The sequence below is a fragment of the Eucalyptus grandis genome, chromosome 2 (genome assembly GCF_016545825.1).
Source record: "Eucalyptus grandis isolate ANBG69807.140 chromosome 2, ASM1654582v1, whole genome shotgun sequence".
Classification (NCBI taxonomy): domain Eukaryota; kingdom Viridiplantae; phylum Streptophyta; class Magnoliopsida; order Myrtales; family Myrtaceae; genus Eucalyptus; species Eucalyptus grandis.
Genome location: NC_052613.1, coordinates 57062924 through 57089173, shown reverse-complemented (window position 1 = coordinate 57089173; position 26250 = coordinate 57062924). Strand labels below are relative to the sequence as shown.

The window sequence follows — 26250 nt, the reverse complement described above, 5'->3', positions numbered from 1 at the left end:
ATCCAATAGTGAAAAAAAAAAGCTATTTCTATTACATGCATCAATTTTTGGCCAAAATAATTATCATTTGCACCCTAAAAGTACCACATAAGCATCCAAATTCATTGTAATTAACTCTATGGGTAACCTCAATAGAGACTCATTTGAGTTCATCTTTTATATGCAATAAAAATAAATCACTAAAATCCAAAACTTTTTACAAAGGGTCATCAATGTCCAATTTTTTTTCCCCATCTCGTCACTGTCCCCTTAAACTTATATCAATGACTCAAAAATACCTTCTTTATATGGCTGTTGAAACTTCGATGTTATATGTTGAAACTTGGATGTTATCTGCGAATTATATCGCTTCATATGCTTATGGATGAAAATCTAAGGTAAGGACCCGAAAATTTAGGCACCAATTTCCCGCGGGCCAAAAATATTAACATACTTGGTGGGAATTATCTGAAAATTAAATCAGTTACCATATTTTGGGCAAAGGAAATGAGATCGGGTAATTCCAAAAACCACGCATCTCGGGTATAAATGGAACCGACAAGGCGAATCCTCCTCCTACCCCCGTCCCTTGTTCTTCATCGTCGCTTCGTCGCTTCGCTTCCCTGAGCTTCCGCGCACGCCTCCGTTCTCCGACGTGATCGCCGGATCCGGGTCGCCGGCGAACTCTAGTCGAGGTAAGTGGATGTGGGTTTCTCTCCTTTTTCCTTTCTCGGGCAATCCGCGTTGAGAATTTGAAGATTTTCGAGGGATGAAATGCCAAGGGGGCGGGTCCTTTCCGGACGAGGTTGTCATTCAGATTCTTTCCCGATTGCCCATTAAGTCTCTGTTCCGGGCCAGAACCGTGTGCAAGCTCTGGCATAGGTTGTTGTCGGAGGATTACTTTGTCCATCTCTACAATGAAGAGTCCGTCAGGAACTCCATGGTGGTGGTGGAGGTCTCCGAGTCGCTGGACTCGGTGCCCACCTTCATCTGCGTCGATAGGTCGAGGGGTGTTTCTGAATTTTCTCTGGATTTCTTGAATGATAGAGTCAAGGTCAGGGCCTCGTGCAATGGCTTGCTCTGTTGCTCGAGCATCCCTGATAAGGGCGTTCACTATGTCTGCAATCCGGTGACTAGGGAGTTCAGGCTGATCCCGAGGAGGGAGAGGTCGATGAATAGGTTTCATCCCGACGGCGAGCCTACTCTGGTTGGTTTGGCTTGCGATTTACATGCGCGGACTTTCAGCTTCGTGCTGGCAGGTTACCACCGGACTTTCGGTCACCGGCCTGATGGGACGTTTATTTGTTTTGTGTATGATTCGGGATCGAACAAGTGGAGGAGGATTGTCTCGTTTCAAGACGATCATTTCACGCATATGAGCAGGAACCAGGTCGTGTTTGTTAACGGCGCCCTTCACTGGTTGACGGGTAGCTCCTCATACGTTCTCGTGCTCGATTTGCGTTACGACGTCTGGAGGAAAATGTCCTTGCCGGAGCAGGTGAGTTGTGGGGCCGGGACTAGGGCTTATCTGTTAGAGCTGGATGGGGGCTTATCGATAATTCAGATCTCAGAGGGCTGGATGATCATTTGGGCGTTGAAGGATTATGAGATGGAGAATTGGCAAGTGGTGGATAAAATTAGTCTGAGATGCATCAGAGGTTTGGTGCCGGGCATTTTCCCAATAAGTCAGACGAGTGAATATTTATTCTTGGCCACTCATAAGCAGGTATTGGTGTATCAACGAAAGAGCAGAGTGTGGAAAGAGATGTACTCTGTGAAGAACGGGTCAATGCTCCCCTTGTGGTTTTCAGCCCATGCTTTTCGCAGCACCATCTTCTCTTGTAAATGAGTTCACTAGTTCATTTCCTGGAAGTCTGTACATACTGATAACAGGTATTGATATTGGATTGGCTATTCGTTGCGTGTGGAAATTCTTTCAGTGATGAGATATATATGTGGTCAGGCTATGGTGCCATGTAAATCGACTAGTCTTTGACATTATCATTCAAGAAGGAAAATCATGTCTGGAGTTCAGCGAGGTAAATTACCTTCCAAGATGTAAGCTTATGCTTTTAAGTGGTATCCTGGGACAATTAAAGCAATAATACAAATTTTCTGTGGTGTTTGAATGTTTAATTAATACCATATTCGCTGCTCAGCAATGGAAACCCTGCTATTACATGTATCCAGTATCAATGATTGCTGCTATTCTGTCTTATGCTTTGATCATCGTAGTTCTTACATGGGCATTTGTTTTTTACTGCTTGAAGAATGCCCTTTTGCTTTCAGAAGACATCGAATAGCGCTTGAGTTTCTTCCTGGATTTGGATTTGTAGAGGTGATCTCCATATTTCACTAGTTAATCTGAACATGTATGCATAATATTAGTACATTTACTCTGCTGGTTCATGGGATAGTGAAGAAATGAAGACTGATAATTTTGGAGATCAGGGGGTCCTCGCAAATGACGACGGCGCCTTCCCTGCGCGCTTAGATCACTCGGTGTCCCAGCGAGCCTTCCTTTATAGATGCAGAATCATCATTTGAACTATGCTTGTTAAGCTGGTAAATCGAGCTTGTTTCCGCGTGGACTTCTATTGAAACGGAAGTGGCTATTTATAGCGAGTGCCTGTTCACCTTCTCGTGGAAAGGCTGTTTCTGTCTCCTTTATAGATGCAGAGAGAGTCATCATTTGAATTATGCTTGGTAAGCTAGTAGATTGAGCTTGTTTCCGTGTTGTGTCCCAATGACGCAGAAGCGGCTATTTCTGGCTAGTGACTGTTCACCATCTTGTGGAAAGGCTGTTGCCGCTTGAATCAGGATGTCTGGTAGAAGTCGAATCGTTTTTGAATATTTGAATTCCGTTGGACTTTGAATTGTTCGAATTGTTAATGTTACACCGTAATTGCGAGATGTCTGCCCATGTAGCGGTGAATGGACTGCTGAGAATGGTTGTGCAGTAGCTTTTGGTGCTCCTCATCTTCCTTTCTTGTTTCCTTCTTTGTTTCTTGGGAAGAGAATAATTCTTTGTGATTTCGCTTGAATTTGTTGTGATTTTTACTTGGAATCATGATGATGATAGCAACTTGCTTGCACGCATAAAATAGTGATTTATCTATAAAGATTGTAACTTGAAAATACCAACTCTTGGTGATTAAACAACGGCATGGTAAAATCATAGTCTAGTAGGTCGACTTTAAGGAGGCAAAACCATAGTCTACAATTTGCTGCCGTTGATTCAATTGCAGATACAACGACCTGGATCGTACCAAAACTATGATTTCGCTGCTTTTGTTATAATCTAAGTCGACAAGAACACCGCTCCGTCGCTTGGTTATGGATTGGGCAAGATAAAAAATAGAAAAATTTTCGCTTTTTGTTCTTCGAATTAGAGATTAATCACTGAAAGATAGAGAATGGGCACCAAAGAAGGAAGCTAAAGAAGGAAGAATGTTTGAATAGAGGATGAGATTCTTATGAAAAGGGTTATCTTTTCAGGGAAGAATGTGCTCACTGTCCTCATTCAGAGTACATTCTTCAAACTATGCTTCTCCCACCATTTTTTATATTACCTTATATGTGCAAGTTATTATTTCTCTCCGAAAATAAAATAAAAAAATTGAATAAAAAGAGCATCTCTTAGAAAGAAGGAGATCTCGAAAAACCCTGGAAATGAAAGTCAAACGCGACGTTTGGTACCAAACGAAAAGCACCCTTTTGCCATTGAAAGTCGCAACTAAAAAGTAAGCTTTTCGAAGCATCCTTGGTCCACTGCTTTTTATTGTTTTTTTTATTTTTTTATTTGGCTTTTTATTGGTAATCATCGAATACGCTAAGCTTGCATTTCTTTTCTTTTTAGATATATTAGTCTTTTCCTATCAAACTTCTTGTTAAGTATTTTTTTTTTTTTGGGGTCAAATCTTGTTAAGTATGCTTACCAAGTGCTTTAATTTGCTGCCACTGTGATGACCAGCCGGCCGGTTAACATATGCTGTTTCATAATCTATCATCAATTTTAGAAAATTTTGGCTAGTCTAATGAATAGCTGGTCTTGGGCTTTTGCAGGATGAGCTCGTCTTTTTAGCGGTTGGCGCTCCAATAAATTTTTAAAATGAAGATTTCAACTGCAACTAGGCAGGTCTTGTCTCGATCTAAATCCTTTCGATTTATTAAAAAAAGAAGAAGAAGAAATCTCAATTCACTAATAAAATGCCCGTTGATGATTAAGCTCGACAATAAATTAGACTTGATATTAGGTTTGACAACTTATCGGCTAGGCTTGAGCCAAGTCTTTACGGTCTAAAATTACAACACAGGTTTTTTTTTTTCTTTTTTTTCCTTTTTTGGTGGATGACAAGTTAGCTCAGGCTTTGACCTTAGGTGGCCTGGTCAGGCCAAACATTTGCTAGGTGACAAAGGTTGGATTAAATAGGACGGCTTGACTTGTCCTAAATCCTAATATTGTGCTTAAATTAGCTATGATTTTAGAGGACAGGTTTATAAAGTAATACCACTTGTGGAAGCCCTACAAAGTTCGGGACGGATTCGAGATCTATCTCGCACGTAACTCTTAACCTAAATGCAATGAACATTCTAGTGAACTAATCTTTTTTCTTTTTGAAGAAGAAGATATCACATGAACTCTTCCAGGTTCATATAACATTAAAAATTTGGTACATAACATTCATGTTTCGTCTGTTCTGTAGAAAATAAATGATATGGAAAATAATTTTTCAAAAAATGATGGTTTGAATTGCTCGATATAATTAGTCAATGAAAAATGCTTTTGGTCTCAATAATGATTTATATCTAGATATTTTCATGGATAATGTGAATGCTTTTCGTTTACTCATTTTCGTAAGAGTTACAAATGATCATTTTTTTAAATAAAGTATTTTTTTAATCATTCATTTTTTTAAAAGAAAAATGGAATCTTAACTTTTATAATTTGTTGCCGCTAACTGTCATAATTGACTCATGCGCCACTTGCACGTAGTAGGTCAAATTACTTTAAAAACAACAAACTTCATCTCAAGTTTCAATTTTAACCCGAATTTTTTTCTATCTCATAGAAAAGCACAAACTTAATCTCATATCCCAATTTTGCCTCAAAATCTTTTTGTTTCATGAAAAAAAAAGCATTAACTTCAACTGTACCCCAATTTCAATCCCAATTTTTTCTTATGTCTTTAGTTGGTACCTCAATATGGCTCTCGTCAAGTTTCCCCAAAATCACAGATTGAATCTTCAACGTCGTTATTGTATGGAAACTTGATGGGGGTTAAATTTGGGTATCGATTAAAAGTTTGTGCTTTTTTATGAGGTAACAAAAGCTTTGGATTGAAATTGAGATCCGACCCAAATTTGGTGCTTTTTAGCTAGACAAAAAAAGAAATGTTCATTTTGGAAGAGGTTTAGAGTTCAAATTCCCGCGTCGTTTACCTCGTTGAAAAGGAACTCACGACTTATTCGAGGAGCAAGGGTGGTGGTGATTTTACTCTGTCGTGAAGTGGTGAACGGAGTTCTTTGGGTCAAAAGAAAAGAAGGAAGTTATTGGGGCCGTCCTAAAATGGGTGCTTGTGCCTAGAGCAGTGTAATAACACCTCCTCCTACTTTAGAGGCGCACGCGCCTGCCGGCGAGTGACGCTGGCCACTATAATAGTCCCCGACGGACATTGTTTTTCCCCTCTCTCTCTCTCTAAGTGGAGAGCGGATCAGACAGAATCAACAACAACGACAACACCACCAACGCAGACCGGTTTTAACAAAAAAAAAAAAAACACCAGACCAAGCCAAACACGCAGATAGCGGACCTCCCTCCCTCCCTCCCTCCCTCCCTCCCTCTTTCCCACCTCGTATCGTTTCGTAGCTTCCGACGATGGAGCGGATGCGACGCCGAGGAGGAGGAGGAGAAGCCGCCACCGCCACCGCCACCGCCGCCGCCGCCGCTCTGCTCGTCGCCCCCTCGGGTCCCGCCCTCCGGTGCCGCCGCTCGTTCTAGGGTTTCCGCCCCCTCCCCGCCCCTTGACTTTCGCCGCCTCCTTTTCCCTCGATTGGGGCGGCTCCGCGCGCCGCCGCGAGCTAGCTCGAGGTACTTCCCGCCGGAGCTGATTGTCGCTTCCTTTTCTGGGTTTTTAGCTGTTGTTCGCTCGATGGGGTCGAGTTCTCCGCGATTCTCGCGCCCGATTGGCTTCTTCCGTTTTCTGGTGTGTGTCTGATTGTTCGATTCTGGCTGCGTTCTTGCTCCATTCTCGACTGCTCTGGGTGTCGTTTGGGGCAAAGGGGTTCGGTTGCTGTAATTCGAGATTTGGTGCAGGTGGTACGTGCTGACCGTCGGGTGATGTTTCTGGGCGCGACAGTGGGATTGCTTCGCTTTTAATTTTCGTTCTGTTAGCTGAATTGCTGGGCTGAGTGTTCAAACCAGGAGCTTTGTTGTGCTCTCGGGGAGTGAGCTTTTGGTTGTTGGGTCTTGAATTTGCACTTTCTTTACTTAGGAATATGTTCAGTTTGATCCATACTTCTTACCTATCTCTGTGGTCCCCCCGGAGAAGTATTGGTTAAATAGAGGAAGCATTTACCGTTACCTCCTCTGCAACTTTTGTTGTGCTAAGTGACTGTTGAGTTGCCTTTGGGTATTAGTTCTCACTTGGTGAAGTCATTCTGACCCGTAATTCAGCTTGGAATTGGCTCCTGCCTGCTTCAACTGACTTTGGAGGATTCAGACCATGGATTTCTTGAAACTTCTAGCATCTTTAATTTTTTTCTTCCTTTCTTTTTTGTACTTAGAACTAGAAGCTACTGCATTGGAATTGAAAAAAAAAAAAAAAAAAACGATGTTACTGTGTTTTTAGGTCTTTATAGTTTGTAAAAATCATCTCTTTGGAAGGTATATATTAGGACTTTTGGTGTATGACCTTCTTGACCAAGCTTATCTTTGAGTCGTGAAGTGTACTCTTTCGTCAAGTTTGACATCTTATTTTTCCTAAATAGTGATAGATAAGCTGACACCTGTTTGGTGGTAGTGCAGTAAAACACATAATATTGAGCATGCTCTATATTCGAGATTGACATCTTATTATTTCTAAATGATGATAGATAAGATGACGCCTATTTTAATTCTGGCAATGGTAGTGCAGTAAAACGCTTATCAGCATGGCAAGCCAACTTTGATTGATGGGGATGTATTAACTTGGTTCCCTATCGGAGGAAGAATCCCCTAGGATATTGACTCATGGCTAGGAAGGGCAATCAGCAGAAGAATGGGGTTAGTCGTTCCTCACAGAATGGCAAAAGAAAGGGTTCAGAAACACATCAAGAAAGAGGACAATCTACTGACATGAAGATTCCTACTAAAGAGACAACTGTGAATGGCCATCACTTGAGCAATGCGTCAGCTGAGAACATGAGCCAAGGACCTGGGAAATTAACGAGTATGGAGAAACAAGGGACAGATGCAGCTCAGGGATTAGAGCACCCAGTTCCGTCTGGGGAATCTTCAGGGGACTATATTCAAAATGCATCTCCAATGGGCGTGTCTCGCAAGAGAGAACAAGGTGGACAGGATTGTGATAATAATTGTCAAAATAGCCGCAAAGTTGGCCTGGGCCGCGAGCTGAGTGGGCATATAACAAATCTAATGGAAAATGTTCACATATTCGACAATTTAGTTGTTAGAACTGTGAGAAGATCAGCTTTGCTTGTCCTAAAGGCGGCTGGAGAGTGGCTAGAGTCGCAAAGACCTTTTGCCATTAATTTAAAAGGTGACATACTAAAGGCTCGTGACTATGTCAGGGTGAAGATTGAGATGGCCTACCCGGTTGTTTTGAAATGGCTTGTATACTTTGGGAACATAATGTTTCTCCTGTCAATGATTTGGTTGGATTGCACTCTTAGGGGAATTGATTCTTTCCTACGTATGGGGACTACATCTTTCTTTTCTATCCTATGGTGTGGAACTTTCTCAGTTATAGCTATGGTCGGCATGCCAAAGTTTCTTGTGGTCTCGGTAAGTCACTTATCACCTCGTCCTTTTAAGGTCAAAAAGTCACTCATCACTTCACAAGCTACTTTTATTGACTTACTATTGAATTGCTCGTTCAAGTTATCCTTTCCTATTCTGATATGACCTGTTTCCCTGAATCCATTCATGGTTGTATGTCAATAGTTCATCCTGAACTGAGCTTATGCGCGCGCGCGCAACTCTTTCTTCTTCCTGTCAAAGTAGAAGGAATATAAAATAAGCATAGAATATTACCTGTCGTTGCTTCCGAACTCCTTGGAGCCACACAGTATTGTTGCTTTGTTTGATCTAGTAATATACAGATCCTCTTTCGTCAATGTTCTTAGATTTCATTCCTTAGTTGCTTTTTCTGGAATGTTCAGAATAACTCTATTAATCAAACTTTGCTTCTGCTGCATTCCTTCTTACTGACTGAAGTTTGCATTCATTCAGGTGCTAGCTGTTCTTGCAGGTATTTTTGTGGGGTTTGCCGCTGCACTTTTGCTGCTTGCAATTTGTGGCACCGTCTTCTTGTGGTTTTATGGAAGTTTTTGGACAACAGCTCTTGTAATCATCCTTGCAGGTAATGGCTTTGTGGCTCTCTCTTTAAGATCGATGCTGGCTATTAATGTGCTCGTGAGTTTGTAAGCTTGCTCGGATCCAATTTTGATGTACATGCAGGTATATCATTCACTTTGAGCCATGAACGCCTTGCACTTTTCATATCAACGATCTATGCTGTGTACTGTGCTTGGGCATATGTTGGATGGATGGGCCTGCTTTTTGGTTTGAATTTGTCTTTCATCTCAAGCGATGCTCTCATATACTTTTTGAGGAATAATGTACATCAGCCTCAGTGGCCCAATGATCCGCCGAAACAAGCAACTGGAATGCAAGGTCAACCGTTCAGCGAGCCATTGCATACTTCATTTTCAGATGCTGCCCCTGGATTGTCGGCTGATCGTGATTCAGGAATACCTTCAACTAGTGGGGCTAATTCTGAAACAACTTCAGAAGATGAAGTTATTCGGTTGTTGAGTTGTTCTGATCACTACACAGCACTGGGCTTCAATCGTCACGAGAATGTAGATGTTTCTTTGCTCAAGAGGGAATATAGGAAAAAGGTACTCTCTCTCTCTGACCCCCAACTCACCCACACAAAAATAACTACCCAGAAACACCCCACACCCAGGCTCATACATGAAATGAGTGCATGTTCAAGTAAATTAGCATGAGAAACTCTTCTACAAAGCACTAAAACTGCCCTCATTTCTTGCCCCTGGTACAGTGGGCTACCTCTCAATTGCTTCCAATATCTGTAAAAAATGACTCTGAAAGATCTCTGTCTCATAAGTCAGCTGGCCAACATGTAAGTTGTATAAAACAAATGTTGCACTTGCCACCACGTATTTTTTTGCAAATACTGGTGCAACTTGTATTTTAGCAGTTCCATGGTTCCAACATTCCCTTCTGCTGCCCCTTTTTGTGTATAGGCTTCATAATTGTCCATCAGTATATCCTATGGTTTACATTCTTTAGAAGAGACTTGATGTTCAATGCCATAGGAAATCTAATAAATGCTGGATCTGGTGAGACTGGCAGAGGAAACTGAAATTTTACTGGAATGTAAAGTTATGTGTGTACTTTCAGAATAATGCGAAGGTAAAATAATTCATTAAAACAGTAAGTGCATAGAAAAATGCCATCAGTTTGATTGGAGATACAACACCTCCTTCTCAGCGGAAAAGACACGGAGAAATAGTTCGCTAAATGATAAAGAGATGTGGACAGAAGAAGATCTTAAGTACTTGGATAAAATGGACGATTTAATTCAAACGATCTTGAGTACTTGGAAATATGATGTGGCCAATAAGATCAAACAATTTGATACCTGTTAATATTGCTGTCTTCAACAAGTATTGGTGGAGATAGATCATTGGGTCGCTTTGCAACTCGAAGAAGAGCTTAATTGGATTAGGATTCTCCTAATTGAATACAGTCCTGTGTTTTTAGGATTTGAGTTGAACTCTATTATGATCCCAATAAGTTCTCTTTTTTGTTTGGAGATAACATTTTTCTTATATCTCTGTGAAGTAGGGATTTATGTGTTCTATTCAAACATCCTAGTTCAATTTGGCGAAGAATTTTCTGAGTTTGTATATGCGCAAGTAATTTGTTTATTCAAGAATCAGTGAAGGATATTGAACTTTAGCAAGTCTTTGCTTTGAATTATATGATACAATTGTTATTGTAAATTTGATGCTTGAGAAACCCTTAGTGCAATGCCTAGGAAGTTTTGGTGTATGCCTAAAGGACTTTGCTCAGTTTGAGTTATCTTTCATTCTGAGTTTTCTTGATGTTCTCAATCAATTTCTCTCACTACTTTGTGACTCATCGTCCAACATCAGTTTTATAGAGGATTCAATACTAAAGAGAGTGCTATGGAGTAAAATGATCTAGGTACCCATCTCTACTTGCAGAAAAGGCTTGCTTGCTTCTTCTTTGTGTTTTTAGGCCAATGCTTATTCCTTTGTGAATTATGGTAGGCTTACTGGCCTGATTCAGTAAATCTCAGGCTCAAAGTTGTGTCATTTTTTCAACTTTTTACTTAGTCATTTGAAATGATTCTTGAATATCTAAGTGTCTGGCATTTTGATGAAGGAAGAGAAAGGTATATTTGACTAAATTAAGTTTCTTCTGATTGGTTTAGGCAATGCTGGTCCATCCCGATAAAAATCAGGGGAATGAGAAGGCGGTGGAGGCTTTTAAAAAGCTTCAAAATGCATACGAGGTAAAGTTGGGGTTTTTCTTCCGAAACTACAAATCATGTGAATAACAGATTTTGGATTTAATCAAATTGAGATATGTGGTCTATACTAACTTATATAGCTATGCCTCTTATCCCTTCTTCAAGGTTTTACTTGACTCTATAAAGCGAAAAACTTATGACGACGAGCTAAGGAGGGAGGAGCTGCTAAACTGCCTTCGTAGGTTTCAAAGTTCTTCTCAAAAGGTATTTTTTTTAATCTCTCTATTTCTCACTCATCTTATTACAAGAAAATAAGAAAGTTGACCTGGTTCCTCTCTTTTGGGTTGCCCGATGTAAGTGCCTCTCTCATGTAGTAATCTGACAGTTGTTTAAATTCTTGAGCATTTGGAATGCAATATGAAATTAGGTGGGCAGACTAGTAATAGATGCAAAAACGACAGAGTTTCTGTCTCAGACAGCCCGAGACACTACAGTTTTCCTTGGTTCTGCCTTCAGTTCTGGCTTGCATTCTTTTGAAGTGCTGGATCAGGGATTTGAGTTCAGTTTACAATGACAATTTGCAGTAATTGAGGCATTGTGTTCTTTGAATGAATGAGGTCTGTTTAGCCATTGATTTACAACCAAGATCTTGTTATGAACATTAGTGTGCTCCCTTGGGCATGTAAGGTTTGAGAGGGGGGAGGATAGAGGGTGGATAGGGTGAAGTTTGTGGGTCTTGAGACTGTAAAATATTTTTCTCCTTTGTCATCATACTAAATGCAACTAATTCTCAGAATGGAGGTCATGGTCTTTTCTCCTCTGGATTTGCTCACTCAGAGACTGACGGTGAGGATCCTTTGAGAGATTCGAGGCGAATAGCGTGCAAAAAGTGCAACAGCTTCCATCTCTGGTTGCAAACCAGAAGGTTAAAAGCACAAGCAAGATGGTGCCAGGTATTCCCTTGCCATCTGAATTTAGTCGTGCTTTTAATGTATTATATGTTTCTCATGTCATTGAATATTGGCATGAGCAAGACTTTGTTAAGCTCTCCTTGGAAGTGAGCACCATGATGTATTGTTGGCTTTTTAAAATGCTCTCCTTTGATGTTTATGTTTCCTTTGTCTCGTCTAAGGACTGTAAAGAGTCCCATCCGGCAAAAGATGGAGATGGATGGGTGGAACAATCTTCTCAACCCTTACTTTTTGGGCTATTGCAGAAGGTATTTATTAACTCTTATATTGAACCAATTAATTTTTCGTGCACCGATTATATCTTGCTTTATTCAATGTTCTGCTAGTTGTCCTCTTGTTATAAAGTTAGAATGGTTTGTTTCATAAATTATTAAGAACTGAGAAGTCCTGATCATAATGTCTGCATTGATGAAGTGGGTTGATCCGACTGATGATGATGATTGTATTGTGCAGATGAATGCTCCTGTTGCGTTTGTTTGTGCTGATAGCAAAATTTATGATGCCTCAGAATGGTATATCTGTCAGGTAAAGTAGTGTGCCCCTCTAATCGTTTCTTTCCTCCTTTTAATGCTTTGCCAAAAATCTTCTCCAGATGGTCAATATAATGTCTTTTTGGTGCATCTACTTATATTTGTGTGGATAATTTGGGTAAAAATTTGTTATAGTGCTTCTTCTACCAGTTTTAGCATGTTGGCATGCGTTACCCTCGAAAGAAATCAACCTATAAATAGAATGTCTTTTTGAGTAAGTTATGGTGACCCTTTGGATGCTTCATGAAGATTTGAAATCATCTATTTCTAAGGTGGCTTGAAATGGGTTTGTGTCCCTTTCTTTCTTGCCTTACTATTCTTGGCTCTTACAATTAACTAAATATTGTCCAGTGCCACAATATCTTACCAAAAAACTGCCTTGTGAACATTTCTATAGAAAGGATTACTCTGTAGCACAGGAGGAAAATATATTAAGGGCGCGTTTGGTAATGATTCTGTTCTCGGGAGTAGATTCTGATCAGAACTAATTTTTTTTTATTCTGTTCCTGAGAATTGGTTCTAAACATTTTAAGCCTTTTGGTAACTGTTCAAAATTTCTAATTCTGGAATAGAATTGCGTTTGATATCGTGTTCATTAATTCTATTCCAAATCAATTTCTTTTAATTTTTAAATAAATTTTTTACTTTTTCCTTTTTTCTTTTCTTTTTTTCCTTTTTCTCATCTTCTTTCTTGTGGCCGCCGCCGGTCCGGCGACCGGCCGACGAGGGCCGGCGACCTCACCGGAGCGCTCGGCGAGGCCGGCCCTTGTTGGCTGAGCCTCGCCGGCAGCTGGGCGAGGCTTGCCTAGCCCCGCCGGTGGCCAGGCTGGCCTCACCGGGGCTGAGCGAGGCTTGCTAGGCCACCGGCGGGGATGGGCGAGCCTCGGGGCTGGGTGTCGCGAGGCTTGCCCAGCCCCAGCGAGCTCGCCGGACCGGCAGCCGGCGGCGGCGGACGGCGGTCGCGAGATGGCCGAAGGGAAGAAGGAGGGTTCTTGATTTTGATTTTCAAATTCGTTTTCGAACAAGAATTAACTTTTTTGGTTCTTGATTCTATTCCCAACTGCTTCCTGAACAAAAATTTTACCAAACGCGATTCTAGGCCCAAACTGATTCCGGGAACAAAGAATCTGGCCCTGTTTGGATGGTTACCAAATAGGGCCTAAGTCTCGCTTGCACAGTGTTTATGATTATATACCCCTGCAAATCTGACTTATGTAATCTCAACCCCAATTTCTGTGATTATTAATCTAAATCCAATTGAATAAGAGGAATAAAAAGAGCTTGATCATTTACTTGAAGGAAAAACATTCTTCATTTCCTCTCTTTTTTATTTATTTATTTGTTATAATTATTTTTATCTTTTTTGGTTTGAGTTGGAGGGTGGGGGCGCTCTTAAGTGATGCATTCAACCTATTATGAGATCATTATTTTAATTGATAGATAAGTTAAAGTTAGTCAATATTTTACATGAATTGTTTGTTGGTCTTAAACTATTTAGAAGTACGTGTAGCCTAGTGTGGCAGAACATGAGCTGATTCACTTTTCTTGGCCAGTGGCGTGAAGACTGATTTTTATTTTCAGATGCTATACCTGCAGGGGACTCTAGTAGTGTCTATTGTGACATTAGTGGTTATGATGCTAAAACATTGCTGCAGGGAATGAGGTGCCCGCCCAATACACACAAGCCAAGCTTTCATGTGAACACGAGCGTGACTTCAAAGCATAATTCTGGGAAGGGAACTGCTTCTGGACAAAAGGGCGGTCGAGTTCCAGGATCTAATGTTGAGGAGACCATGACAGAAGAAGAATTCGTCGAGTGGTTGCAGAATGCAGTGCAGGCTGGCTTTTTTGACAATTTCAGCAGTGCCCACTCTGAGAACCAATCTCCAGGGGGCGGAAGCAGCTCCAAGAGCGGCTTCAGTGGCAGTGCCAGTGGTAGTGGCGGTAAGAAGAAGAGAAGGGGGAAGAAACAGTGGTAAAGCAAGAACCAATTTAGTAGATTGTGAGCAATCTTTCCCCTGAAATCGGAGAGGAAGCTTCTTGTTTTTGGGGAGGGTCAAGTGTTAAAGCAGAGTTTAATCTGAGATGAGCAATATCCAAAGCATGGGCATAACCGCGAGACTAAGCAGCAACCTTTCGTTTAGCAGGAGAGGCTGTATAGCATTTTCTTCTTTTAATATTGTTCTTTTTCCTTTCTTGCTTCATCAGTGAAATTAGCTGTGAGTTAGATGAGGGGAGGTTCGGTGATATTGTATCATTGGGAAGTGAAGTGGTCTGGCTGTGGTTTTCACCTGGACATGGCTATTTCTTGAATGAGTAATTATGAAATATGGAAGTAGTTGCTGGAGAAATATATAACGAAAAACCAAAGTCCACGATGAATTCATGGGTAATAGTGCGTAGCTAATCGTTGGCAGGATTATCCTGATTAGAGTGAAAGGAAAGATTAAGGTTATCACGCTTAGGAGTTGGTGTTAGTCACTCCTTGGGTGTGAATAAACTGGAAAGTGGTTCAACTGGAAATTGGCATTGTTAGAAGAATTCTCTACTATTTCATCTCACTAGAATGGTGGTGCTAATTATACTATGATTCGAACAAAGCGAATCCATTTCTCATGTAAAGGTTCGTTGTCTTCCCAACGTCCTGCGATTCAACACAATACAATGTGAACTTCTCAAGGAAAACTGAAAAAAACTCATCCGACCCTCTTCTAGCCAGCCGCTCCCAGGGCACTGGACGACACTACAACAGCAGACTGAGCTCTACCATCAGCACTGATCTCGACTGACACTGCCACCGCTCAGCCACTGCAACCAACTTCAGCCCAACCAACACAGCCATGACCACCCGATCTGGGACAGCAACACTGCACTCCAATTGAGTGCCACCAGGTTTCGAGCAATGATACCACGAAACTGACTGAAAATGACAATGGCTGGACATATTGCCGCCCCCATACTCGACCGCAACCAACACCTTCGCGTCAGAGAGAGAGATTTGCTGAGTTGGGGAGAAAGGAGATGGGATGATTTACATGGATAAAGGATAATTGTTGAATTGGTTAACTCTCTCAGTTGAAAAAAGAAAAAGAAAAAAAGAGCAACATGTTTAAAGGGTTTAGGTACTTCATTTAATGAGTATCAAATGGAACATGATGCAACTTTTGATGTGATCACCCTCTTATGGTTTACATGGAGTATGAGTGAACTTGCACTTTTGATAAGCATTTTATTTTGACTAGTTCAATGTTTCAATTTGGAAAACTAATGGATTTTTCGAAGAATGTTTTACCGGTTCGATATTGAATGGATGAGAGGCAAGCGAATTCCCCCACATGTTGCCCGTTCAACTGTCCATCTGTCCATCTGTAATATATATATATTTTTTTACATCGGCAGTGCGCGTAATAATAATCAGAAAATTATACCCGATTTTGGGATCAAAATTCATATGTTATGAAAGTATTGGACCTTTTATGCAACTTTTAATGGGAACCAACGGGAAAAGGCTGCAAGGTTCGTTCTTTGTCCCGCTTTACCTGATAAGCCTCTGGGTAGTGGGTTCTGCAAAAGCTAAAACCTCTGATGGAGTCCATCCTCCAGCCTTCTTCCTCGACCATCCCTAAATTCGTGATCCCAGATCGTTTCTCCTTGAAAAGAAGCCACTGCCCAGCTTTCTTTAACGTATCATCGTCATCGTCATCTTCTCCTTCTTCATGGTCTCTGTGTAATGTACACAGTTCGCCTGTTGGAGCCGCCCGGAAATCCGTGGCTGTCGGTGCCAAGAAGAGCGACGAGCATGGGAAGAGAGAGTCGGACGACGGCTACTTGATTGGACCCGACGAGACCACTGGGCTTTTCCCTGAGGCGGTGCTGCTCAAGGAGGTCGCCTCTTCATTTCTTCTCGTTTTCTGTTCTTTTTTTTTCGTTTTCTTTTTCGAGGCGTGCGAGCCGAATTCTGATGTTTTGGAATCTGGGTCTTTTGCGTCTTGCTTGGAACTTCATCCTTTCCGTTTTTCGGGGATTCTTGTTGCGAGAATTTGGTATGGAACAGAACGATTCTCAAGAACGTTCGGTGTATGTGGTCTTTTCCCTGGGGCGGTGCTGCTCAAGGAGGTCGCTCTTCGTTTCTTTTCGTTTTCTTTTTCGAGGCGTGCAAGCCGAATTCTGATGTTTTGGAATCTGGGTCTTTTGCGTCTAGTTGGGAACTTCATCCTCTCCATTTTTCGGGAATTTTTGTTGGGAGAGAATGGCATGAACAGAGCGAGTCTGAAGAGCGTTTGGTGTATGTGGGTCTTGTGTATGGTGTTACTGTTACTGCAACTTTTTGTGTTCTTGAAATGATTGCGAGCACATTCCTGTGAGAAACTGTAACTTCTATTCACTCTAAATTGGAGAGCATATTCATTTAACTGGATTTGTAGGTGAGATATATATGTTGTTAGCAAAGAATCCAAGTTTTTTGCCCTCTAACTTATAGCACAAGAAGCCAAAAATCATCTGAATTTTTCCAGCTTCCCGATGGACATAAGGAAAAAATCTGTACATTCTTAAATTGAGTTGAGTAGGAAAATGAAAAGGACAAAAAAAAAAAAAAAAAAAAGGGTTTGGTACTGCTCTTCAGTTTCTCCAGTTTTCGATGTCGGTTCAACAATAATTGGTCACAAGTCTTTTCGATTTTGCGTGGCCGTGCTTTGAAATTACCTGTCTTATCTCTAAAATTATGCAATGCGTGATGGTTGCAAATGATTGACGATCTTCTCATGTTAATTTTCTTCTTGGATTTCAGAAAAAGGTACAGGAAGATGGTAAACTTCTACCTGAGTTTGCCGATGCAGAAGAGAGTATGTAGCTTACAGGTTTTTTCCCTAGTTATGGATAACAAAACTACTTTACATACTTTTTATTTGACAAGAGCACTTATTGCTTTGCAGAGGAGCTTTTTGAATATCTGAACCTTCAGATGGAAAGTGACTTAAAAGTTACCGAAAGTAAGCAATTTAGTTTGATTAAAGCCACTTCTACGTATATATAGAAGCTCATACTTCTGCATTGTTGAGTAAATCATGTAGTTTGAAACCCCCGTACTTCTAGAGCTGCCGACAGTTTCTGTTGCTCTATTTGTGCCTTTTTTGATTTCATTACTATTTAACTGAAGCTCATTGTAGTAATTGGGAAATTCACAATAATTAATGTTTTACTCTAGAGCTTGCAGGAGGTTTTACCCACCTGCAGAAATTTATCTGTTGAGATGCAATTCTCGAAGTATGCATTATATATAGATAGAGAGACTGCTGCTTTTTTTAAAAATAGAGAGATGCCTCTCCTCCTGTTAAGTTTAAAGAATCTGGAGGCAAAAAAGATTGAATAACTGCTGTTGACAAAGTTGAAGTTATTTGCATGGATGATGATCATCAAACAAAGGAAAATATATGAGGCTCATGTTTGCTGAGCTCCTTTTTTTATTTTCGTCCTGTCATGAGATCTTTCTCACTGCTGTCTTTTACTTTGGGTACAGTGCGCCACTATGAAGTGGTTTATCTAATCCATGAGAAGCATATGGAAGAGGTTGGGAGTGTAAATCAAAAAGTTGAAGGTGATTTCTGCCTCTTCGTCTTTATCACTTTTAACTTGGTGTCAATCCTACATTTGTTATGTTTTTCAAAAATTAGGCAGGATGTCTCTCAGCCACCTAATTGATAGAATTTGATTATTTAAGACTGGTAATCTGATTCTGATCCTTTGATGTGTTATAGGCAGTTGCAGTATCAATCCTTTTGAACTTGTTTTGCTTTCTGCTTTCATTAACTTAAACATCCATGCTCAAGCTACCCTTGAGCTAAAAGTGTAGGTGACTTCCTGGAATTTTTCCTTTTCAGGGAAAAATCCTCAGTTGAGGGTATCACGAAAATTTTATTTGTTATTACTTCTGGTACTAAAACAGCAATTGGTTTAGCATTAAATCTGAAATGAAACTTAGCCCTTCTTTGTGCTGGACGTGGTGTAAAATTGAGTGTTATGATGCATGCTGACCTATGTAAAGTTGCATGAGTGCCTTACGAAAAGTTTGTGAATTGGTGAGACCTTTGTGGCAGATTTCCTACAGGAGAAGAAGGGCAAGGTGTGGAGATTTGAGGACTGGGGTCTTCGTAGACTCGCATACAAGATTAAAAAAGCCACACATGCCCACTACATTCTGATGAACTTTGAATTGGAAGGGAAGTGGGTCAATGATTTTAAGACCATGTTGGATAAGGACGAGAGAGTCATCCGACATCTTGTGATGAAGAGAGACAAGGCGATTACAGAAGTTCTCCCTCCTCCGCCTGAATTCCGCAAACTCCATGGTGGCATTGATGATGGTGAAGATGAAATGGATGATTTTGAATATGAAGAAGATGAGGAGGAGATGGATGAGATGGATGACTATGGAGATGAGGAAGAAGATGGCATTATTTTGGTCAAGAGTGATGAAGATGAAGAAGAAACTAAGAGCAGCAAATTACCTTCTGCAGATAAACAAGGGAAAAGTATATCTAGAGCAGAGAGAGTTCGTAGGTAGTCTCAAGTTCTCATTACAGCCTCATTTTACACTAAAGGGAGAAAATTAGGCCTTTCTTTCTTTTTTCCTTTTCCTGGGTAACATGACCTGGAGGTTTATCCTATACTGAAGGCACAATGTTTGGACTGCAAAAAACCATGAGACCCTTAAAGAAATGGCAGGTCTGTTTCTGTCACACCTTCTTTTGGTATCTTTTTCTGTCTGACGTTACAGATTCCGAGGTTAAATTTGGGATATAGGCATACTTCAATCCTTACATTTGTACGGGCAAATATTGAATCTCTCTGTTCTGGGAGTAAAAGTAGTAAGGTTCTTGGCTTGTAAGTTTGATGGATCCCTGTAATTGGGCACTGAGAATTGACAGCAGTATCTTAAGGCGGCTGAACTTGCTCGGTTTAATTTTTCTTTACCGTGTCTCACAAGTGAACATCCAAATCTTTTCTTTTCGCCTCAGGATCTACAAGTGCATCATGCCTTTCCAGACCAATGACGCTGGATATGAACATTCGTTGCATCTTTCTTCATAGTTTCGCATGAAGATCAACAGCAACAAAAAAGCAAAAGGAGATTGTCCACAATATGGCTATGTCTTGCGGATGATCTTAGCTTGATTTGCATAATTGCTCTCAGATTCTTGGATTTAGTTATTCGATGTCGCTTGCTTACCCTGAGATTTGCCACTGTTCCAGATGCGTATCTTTCTCCTGTCAAACCATTCACTCCATATCTTCTAGAGCATTTAACATCTCTGGGGAACTACACAATAGTCATCGCACTAGGAGTTCTCGTTTTTGGTCGAAATCACGCTAGAAGTTAATTGTTATTTTATCGCAGTATCTGCTTTCAGTGCACGAAAACTTCGGTGCCACTTTGACGCTTCTTTTTCGTCATGTATCATTCAATGGACTGCCCTCCATGCCCCTTCAACAGAAATGGCCTCTAAATACTTACTAGATTGTTGTGGCCTCTAAAGACCACCAGACTCTTGCACAAGATATTGATTTCGGGCTTTGAAAACAACTGCATGGTGATCTCCCGTAAGAACTAAGAATCAAAGGCTTTCGCAGTACGAACTTAGTATTTAATATGATTTTTTTGCTCAAAGTACAAGGACAATGCAGCTTTACTAACCTTCGTTCCATATCCCTAGTTATTGTCCTCTACATCCTCATCGGAATCATGGCCTTCTCAGAGAAAATTCGGGTTTGATTGTAACTTTCGAATCAAATCCTTGTTAAGCAATGGACTAGTGCGGGCGTGTCTTCGTCTTTAACCAAAGCCCAATTCTAGAAAGAGACATAGGAGCGACAGTAGTATCACTACCTTTCTCATCTCTTTAAAAGAAACAAGCCTGCATCTAAAGAACCTAACTAATCTGCATCAAAATGATGCCACAAGCAACGATGATAGAACCAAGCACATGAAGTCTCCAATGTAGCAGACTGCAAATATTACATACAGACTGTCTGAGAATGCTCCAAAAACTGATGAAAATTTCCCCCAGTTTTTGCAGTGGCCTGAGGACATTCCCAATCCCAAGAACTTCACAATCTTCTTATTCGATCTCCTGCCCCACACAGGAAGAAACAGGACATTCAGAAAGCTAATCTATCAAAAAAAGCTATTAAAAAGATAAAGACCTGACAATTCCATCAGGCATAGAGCCATTCCGCATAAGAACACTGCAAAAAACCATACCCTTTGCAAACTGGAAAACCCACGTATCATTTACTAGCTACAATTATCTCCTGGAACACATCAAGTAGGATAAAGTGCACAAAGTTAAGACATGGTATTGGAAGGAAAAGAAGACAAGGCACATGCACGAGCAGGCAAGAAAAATTTCATCATCTGGAAACAACTACCATTTTTTTTTATCAGGCTATCATCATCATCCTTGGCTGCTTCAAATTCAATCAATCATGAACCAGCACAACATGCAAAGGAATCATCATCGTTCATGTAGATTATTATCGAGATGTACAGTTACATTTATACCTGAGAGAGATCTCTGAACAATTCCATGTAAAAATTCAGACTTTGGAATTCAAATATTGATATTGAAAGAAAGCCTACGTGCATAATAAAATCAGAGATCTCAGGCAATATTGCCAAAAAAGGATGAATTTACTACACCATCAGGCGAGATCACTTGCTGCCAGAAAACACAGATTTTCTCAGTCCTTCAACTTGAAGGAAGACCCCTGAAATAAGATCATAGCATGATTACGCAGGCACCTCATCTGCCTAAATACATATTCTCACAAAAGACTCAGCTAAGAGAAAATCAAGGTAAATAAATTGTATTCAGACAGCAAAACGTGAGAGATCAAAACAAAATGGAAAAGGGGACAAAGAGACCGCATTAACAAGATAATATATACACAACATTCAAGAAATTACATTTAAGGCCACTAGATTACGGCACATTTACTTGATCAGCATAGGAGTTAGTTCATTTTCTAATAGATAGGTAAGTTTCAGACAACAAAGCAGGCAAACCAATCCTGCTCTGTTAACAAAAAAGGTGGACTAATCCTGCTCAAGTCCGAGGATAACACATTATATATTTTTATCCCCACGAGTTCTGTATATATGATAGACAGGGAGGTGATTCTACAAGGAAAGATCATACTAACCACTAATCTGAAATTTTAGATCAGCTTTAATACTTTGAACTAGGACATTTACATCAACAGCAAAGAAGTATTATGTAGTTTAGCTTCCTAGCACACATTAAATGATATACAAAAAGATTGCAACTTAAAGAGGGCACCGTAGAGAATTCCTTTTGAAACTGGATACATTCTAATTGTATTCAAAATCCCAACTGACCATTGTCCAGAATAGTATACCAAGGATCCTCTGCCAAGTTACCTATGATACGGTACGTAAGAAGACAGATGCAATCTAGATTCATGAGCAATGAAGCCACTATCAAGTAGGAATCATTCTGGCCAATGGACAGACAATCTACAAAGCCAGCCTGATCTAGCTGACCAAGATATGAAAGAATGATTGGGGATATTGAAAACAAAATGTAAAAGCTAGTGCCCTGGCAATGTCTATATACAAGTAGTATGCATTATTAACCAGGAAAGACCCATTTGAAGCCCCAAGCATAATCGCCTGATCTGCAGCCAAGCTGTTCAGATGTAATGCCACACCTAGGGGACTCTAAATATCTAACAGAGCCAATACTTCTAGCTCCAGGCAGATGCTAGTCATCACACTTGATAAGTTGATCACATGAGAAACTTTAATCAAGGAATGTCAGAACCCTATATTATTTACTCAGAATATTTAAGGGACCAAGTTTGAGCTAAAGTTCATCTCCAGGCGTTTATATGACCCATTTTGTCTTCATTAGGTGTTAAATGGGTTTTGCCTTGCTACAGAGCTTGATTTCAAAATCTAAAGCTTCATAGTTTGCAGCAAGCCTATGTACAGGCATACTTCTTCACAGGCAGGTAGCACTTGAAGGGGCAAAAATCACCATTAGTAGCATTAGTTGTGAGAAACAAGGTAATTAGAAAAAGGAGCTACCCCATTATGCTCATAACAATATCTAGCCTCTTTCAATTTCTATCGCTTGATTGATGAAATCAAAGTTTAGAATCCACTAATCAAAACTTAGCTTTGTCATCATCAACAAAGCCGAAAAATTGAGAAACCCCTAGTACTACTTGTGTACGTATTGAAGATAAGAAAACAATTGTTGGTATTTAAGAGTTTGGTTAAGCATTATGGGTGCAGAATGCAACACCGATGATGTTCCTGATGGAAAACGATTCCACTAAGTAATTCAGATCGTACTGGATCATATGGGACTTCTCAACATTCTAATCGGACATCCTTGTTGCTTATGATTTCAACTGGAAAACCAAAATGCTTAACCAGAGACATGTTAAATAACTCAACAGCAAGTACATGGTGCACGCACAAAGTCCTTCAGAGAACTAATACACAATCAATAACACAGATACAACCAGAAGATAAAATCTCTGAAAACCAACAGGAAAGACCTTGAGACAGATGCATCGAGAAAAAAGTTACTTATTCTCCTTCTGTTTTAGAGCAACATATAAGACTAACAATCAAACATGAGGTTTTACACCCAGCATCAAATTTTCCTAGCACTTTTAAGGGTAAGAAAAGTATGGATAGCACAAACAAGTCCGTCTTAATGCAAGAAACAAAGAATTGTTGAGAAAGAAATGGGAAGAGGAACAAAATTCATCATTCCAGCCAACTTTAATCATGACAATCGGTTTGCAAACATGTAACGGACAAAGCATTGGAACAAAGATGGTTTCCTGATGTCTAAAAAGCTAATAACTACATTCAGCATTGTTCAGCAAATTAAAACTACAACTAGAATCTGCCATATAATTAAAGATACTAAAAAGGGAGGAGGAAACTTTGGAAAAAAGGCCATGCAAGAGAATATAATGGACAAGTAAATATTCGAGTAGGAAAAGGTATAACTGATGCACAAAGACTAACAAATTCAATCTTGAAGAGTGATATCAAACAAGCGGATATTCCATATTAGCATTGTGGCTTTACTTTTGTTTATTTCTCTTTACCTCACACTTTGCTCTAGTACATTTCTGATGCAACAGATTTCTTAATTTAATCTGTTATCATTTATTCGACAAAAGGTAAAAAGAAAGCAACTTAACACTGTCTGTTACTGATCGTCGTGATACAGTATCTTTACCTTCTATCTGTGACTCGGAGGATTTATATTGCAGTTGTACATGTCAAAGGGAACAAAATGCTCCAAGCCCATCATTGTTACATAAGATAGCCATGCAATAATCTGCAACTCAGTGCAAAAAAAAAAAAATAAATTTTGCTTCATATCTGCATTGCACGTGCTATCTCCAAATTCTGTCCCCAGTTCAACCTGACTTTCTTTTGGTTGTTCATCTTCTGTGAGAAATTCAAAGCATTCATCATTGTCATTTCTCATCCATTACGTATGAGATCATCTAGAATGTAGATGGGCCCCACACTACCCATGCCATCAAAAAAATTTCGAACTAAGAGATTCCAGATGACAATATTTGGGGATATCCCTTTATTTATCATATTCTGGAGACAAGTGACAGCTTCTTCCATACCAAAACAATTGCAAATCCCCCAAATATGATGCATGTATGCTGTTAGGTCAGGTTGCCACTCTCCAGCTTCGGTGCTAGCTTCCCATAATCGAATGGCCTCCTTAAACTTGCCCTGCTTACTATAGGCATGAGTCAACATGCTATATGTATAAGCATCAGGGCTTGCCCCTCTGACCACCATTTCCCCGAGAAGCTGCAAAGCACTCTGAAGCATACCCTGGCGACAGTAACCAGAGAAAAGCATATTGTAAGTCATAATAGTCATCCGAATCCCCCTTTCTTTCATCTCTTTTGCAATCTCAATTGCTGCTGTGAACCTGCCTACCTTGAGAAAACCATTTATCAGCTGATTATATGTAATTGTGTCAGGGGAACACCCATATTTCCTCATTAAATCAAGCAAATTTATGGCCCAATCAATTCTTCCACCATCACATAAACCTCCAATGAAAGCGTTGAATGTTACTAAGTTTGGAGGGCAATTATCGTCGGCCATTTTCAATATTAAGGAATACGCTTGGTCAAACAAAAAGTTTTTGCAGAGGACATCAACCATACAGGTATATACGACAACATTAGGACGGCAACCACTGAACATCATCTTATTCCATATCTCTGATGCACCTGCCAGACTCCCAGATTTTGCGAAACCATCAATAAGAATGCTATAAGTGGTACTGTTCGGAGGAACCCCATTTCTCTCCATCTGATCAGCGACAAGAACAGCTTCCTTCATATTCCCGTTAGAGGATAGACCACGCAACAATGTATTATACGAAACAACATTGGGCAGAAACCCTTCACTGATCATCTTGTCCCACCAATCAAGAGCTTCACGAATCTTCCTTTTCAACAGGAGACCCTTCATTAATGAGGTAAAGCTGTGAATATTCGGGCGACATCCTCTTAAAGACATCTGTGAGAAAATTGCCATAGCCAGCTCAACCTGCCCCACATCCGAAAGAGAACTGATGATTGGCGTATAAGTGACGACATTAGGGTCAATATTTTCATCCATCATCTCGGCGAACAACCGGAAAGCTTCCTTAAATCTGCGTTCCCTACAAAACCCGTCAATCAAAGCATTATAAACAGGGAGAGATGGTCCAAACTTCCTAGCCAGCTCCCTCCCTTCCTCTACCTTACCGACCTTACACAAGGACGAAACTATGGTCGTGTAACTTACAGAGTCTGGCAAACACCCCCTGTTCGACATTTCCTTGAGCAACTTCAGCGCACCATCAACTCTACCATTCTTGCACAACGCCTTAATCAGGATATTATAAGTGAACACATTCGGCTCCATGCCGTCCTTCTTCATGTTACCATACACCGGACTTATCATCGAGAACCTATCATCACTAAGCAAAGCATCCAACAGGTGATTATATATCTTCACCGTCGGCTCGCAGCCGAACTCTCGAATCCGATAGAACATCTTGAGCGCCTGCTCCACCAACCCAGCTCGCCGATACGAGTCGATCACCTCCACGAACAACTCCTCCCCACAGCCAATCCCGTCCAACTTCATCTGCTGCAGCAGGTACTGCACGGCGTCGATCTCCCCCTCGCGGCCCAGCCTCTTCACCATGACCTCGTACGTGAACCGGGTGTGCCGGAAGAGGCCCCCGTTCGCGACGGACTTGAAAAACCGGAAGGCCGACGAGACGTCGGGGTCGCGGCTCAGCCTCCTCGCGACGTTGGATTCGTGGAGGACGACCGGGGTGCCATCGCCCCGGGCTGGTTCGCCCGAGCGACCGAGGGCCGAGCTCGCGTCGCCGTTGAGGAAGACCGGAATGCGGGGCTTCTTCTGCGCTTTCAGGAGCAAAGAACAACCTCGTTTCAGATACATGGTCGTCGTCCCGAAGAAATGGGTACCGTCGACGACCCGCCGCGAAGCGAGAAACGCATCACCGCGCAAACCCGTCGTGGGGATCGCGGGAATTGGAGGCGGAGATCATGGAAATGCAGGCTGCGTACTTTGAAGTTCAGATGATGAGTGCCCTTCAATAGGAGCGGAAGCCAGGAGGTGGAGGAAGGGCGAATTTGCTAGTTCGCACGGTAAAAATGCAATCTTTAGAGAAAGTGAGAGAGAGAGAGAGAGAGAGAGAAGAGACAGACCAAGAAAATAATCAGTGGCATTCTGTCTGATGGATTTCTGAGCTTCCCAGGTTTGAAACTCATTTCCAACCTATCTATTCTTTTAAACAAAATAAAAGAAAGGGCTGAAAATGCAATTTTCACTCGAGTACTGTTACCGGAGGCGAAACCCGTCAGAGCTGGTTCCGAAATTTTTTACTCAGGAACCTATCCGGTCCCGTGTGAGTCGGC

At 40.9% G+C, this 26250-nt stretch overlaps 4 protein-coding genes across 13 annotated transcripts; 3 read left to right on the top strand and 1 right to left on the bottom strand.

The window, feature by feature from the left end:
• The first annotated feature begins 520 nt into the window (after positions 1–520).
• Positions 521–2190, top strand: LOC104434097 (F-box protein At5g49610). The gene has a single exon (XM_010047060.3). It carries the CDS (start codon positions 749–751, stop codon positions 1826–1828), a length of 1080 nt encoding a protein of 359 aa, XP_010045362.2. The 5' UTR covers positions 521–748; the 3' UTR covers positions 1829–2190.
• A 3604-nt stretch (positions 2191–5794) lies between these two features.
• LOC104434096 lies at positions 5795–14579 on the top strand. Of its 3 annotated transcripts, none has more exons than XR_723601.3 (10): positions 5795–6070; positions 7116–7984; positions 8432–8561; positions 8660–9102; positions 10689–10769; positions 10893–10991; positions 11522–11680; positions 11870–11946; positions 12152–12223; positions 13884–13954. XR_723601.3 is itself a non-coding variant. In XM_010047056.3 (10 exons), exons 2-10 carry the CDS (start codon positions 7211–7213, stop codon positions 14205–14207), a joined length of 2169 nt encoding a protein of 722 aa, XP_010045358.2. In that variant the 5' UTR covers positions 5799–6070; positions 7116–7210; the 3' UTR covers positions 14208–14579. The 3 variants fall into 3 exon arrangements, 2 of the variants coding, with proteins under 2 accessions (XP_010045358.2, XP_010045359.2); XM_010047056.3 differs by having other exon boundaries at positions 5799–6070; positions 11860–11946; positions 13884–14579; XM_010047057.3 differs by having other exon boundaries at positions 5799–6070; positions 7111–7984; positions 11860–11946; positions 13884–14579.
• Positions 14580–15717: 1138 nt separating this feature from the next.
• Positions 15718–19194, top strand: LOC104434095. The gene is made up of 5 exons (XM_010047055.3): positions 15718–16113; positions 17018–17072; positions 17163–17219; positions 17747–17824; positions 18324–19194. Exons 1-5 carry the CDS (start codon positions 15814–15816, stop codon positions 18788–18790), a joined length of 957 nt encoding a protein of 318 aa, XP_010045357.2. The 5' UTR covers positions 15718–15813; the 3' UTR covers positions 18791–19194.
• A 641-nt stretch (positions 19195–19835) lies between these two features.
• LOC104435746 (pentatricopeptide repeat-containing protein At3g48810) lies at positions 19836–26250 on the bottom strand. Of its 8 annotated transcripts, none has more exons than XM_018869297.2 (3): positions 23514–26234; positions 20927–20994; positions 19836–20357 (listed from the first exon to the last, which is right to left on the bottom strand). In XM_018869297.2, the coding sequence occupies exon 1, from the start codon at positions 25769–25771 to the stop codon at positions 23765–23767; it is 2007 nt and encodes a 668-aa protein (XP_018724842.1). In that variant the 5' UTR covers positions 25772–26234; the 3' UTR covers positions 19836–20357; positions 20927–20994; positions 23514–23764. The 8 variants fall into 8 exon arrangements, with proteins under 8 accessions (XP_018724842.1, XP_039163470.1, XP_018724834.1 ...); XM_018869299.2 differs by lacking the exon at positions 20927–20994 and adding an exon at positions 20489–20538 and having other exon boundaries at positions 20000–20357; XM_039307536.1 differs by having other exon boundaries at positions 19836–24136; positions 24245–26250.

Bases quoted from the DNA above. Each gene is read 5' to 3' on its own strand.
- LOC104434097 (XM_010047060.3), top strand. From the start codon at position 749: ATGAAATGCCAAGGGGGCGGGTCCTTTCCGGACGAGGTTGTCATTCAG.
- LOC104434096 (XM_010047056.3), top strand. From the start codon at position 7,211: ATGGCTAGGAAGGGCAATCAGCAGAAGAATGGGGTTAGTCGTTCCTCA. The intron at 7,985-8,431 runs GTAAGTCACTTA...GCATTCATTCAG, and splicing joins CAAAGTTTCTTGTGGTCTCG to GTGCTAGCTGTTCTTGCAGG. The intron at 11,947-12,151 runs GTATTTATTAAC...TGTATTGTGCAG, and splicing joins TTTTTGGGCTATTGCAGAAG to ATGAATGCTCCTGTTGCGTT.
- LOC104434095 (XM_010047055.3), top strand. From the start codon at position 15,814: ATGGAGTCCATCCTCCAGCCTTCTTCCTCGACCATCCCTAAATTCGTG. The intron at 16,114-17,017 runs GTCGCCTCTTCA...CTTGGATTTCAG, and splicing joins AGGCGGTGCTGCTCAAGGAG to AAAAAGGTACAGGAAGATGG. The intron at 17,825-18,323 runs GTGATTTCTGCC...CCTTTGTGGCAG, and splicing joins TGTAAATCAAAAAGTTGAAG to ATTTCCTACAGGAGAAGAAG.
- LOC104435746 (XM_018869289.2), bottom strand. From the start codon at position 25,771: ATGTATCTGAAACGAGGTTGTTCTTTGCTCCTGAAAGCGCAGAAGAAG.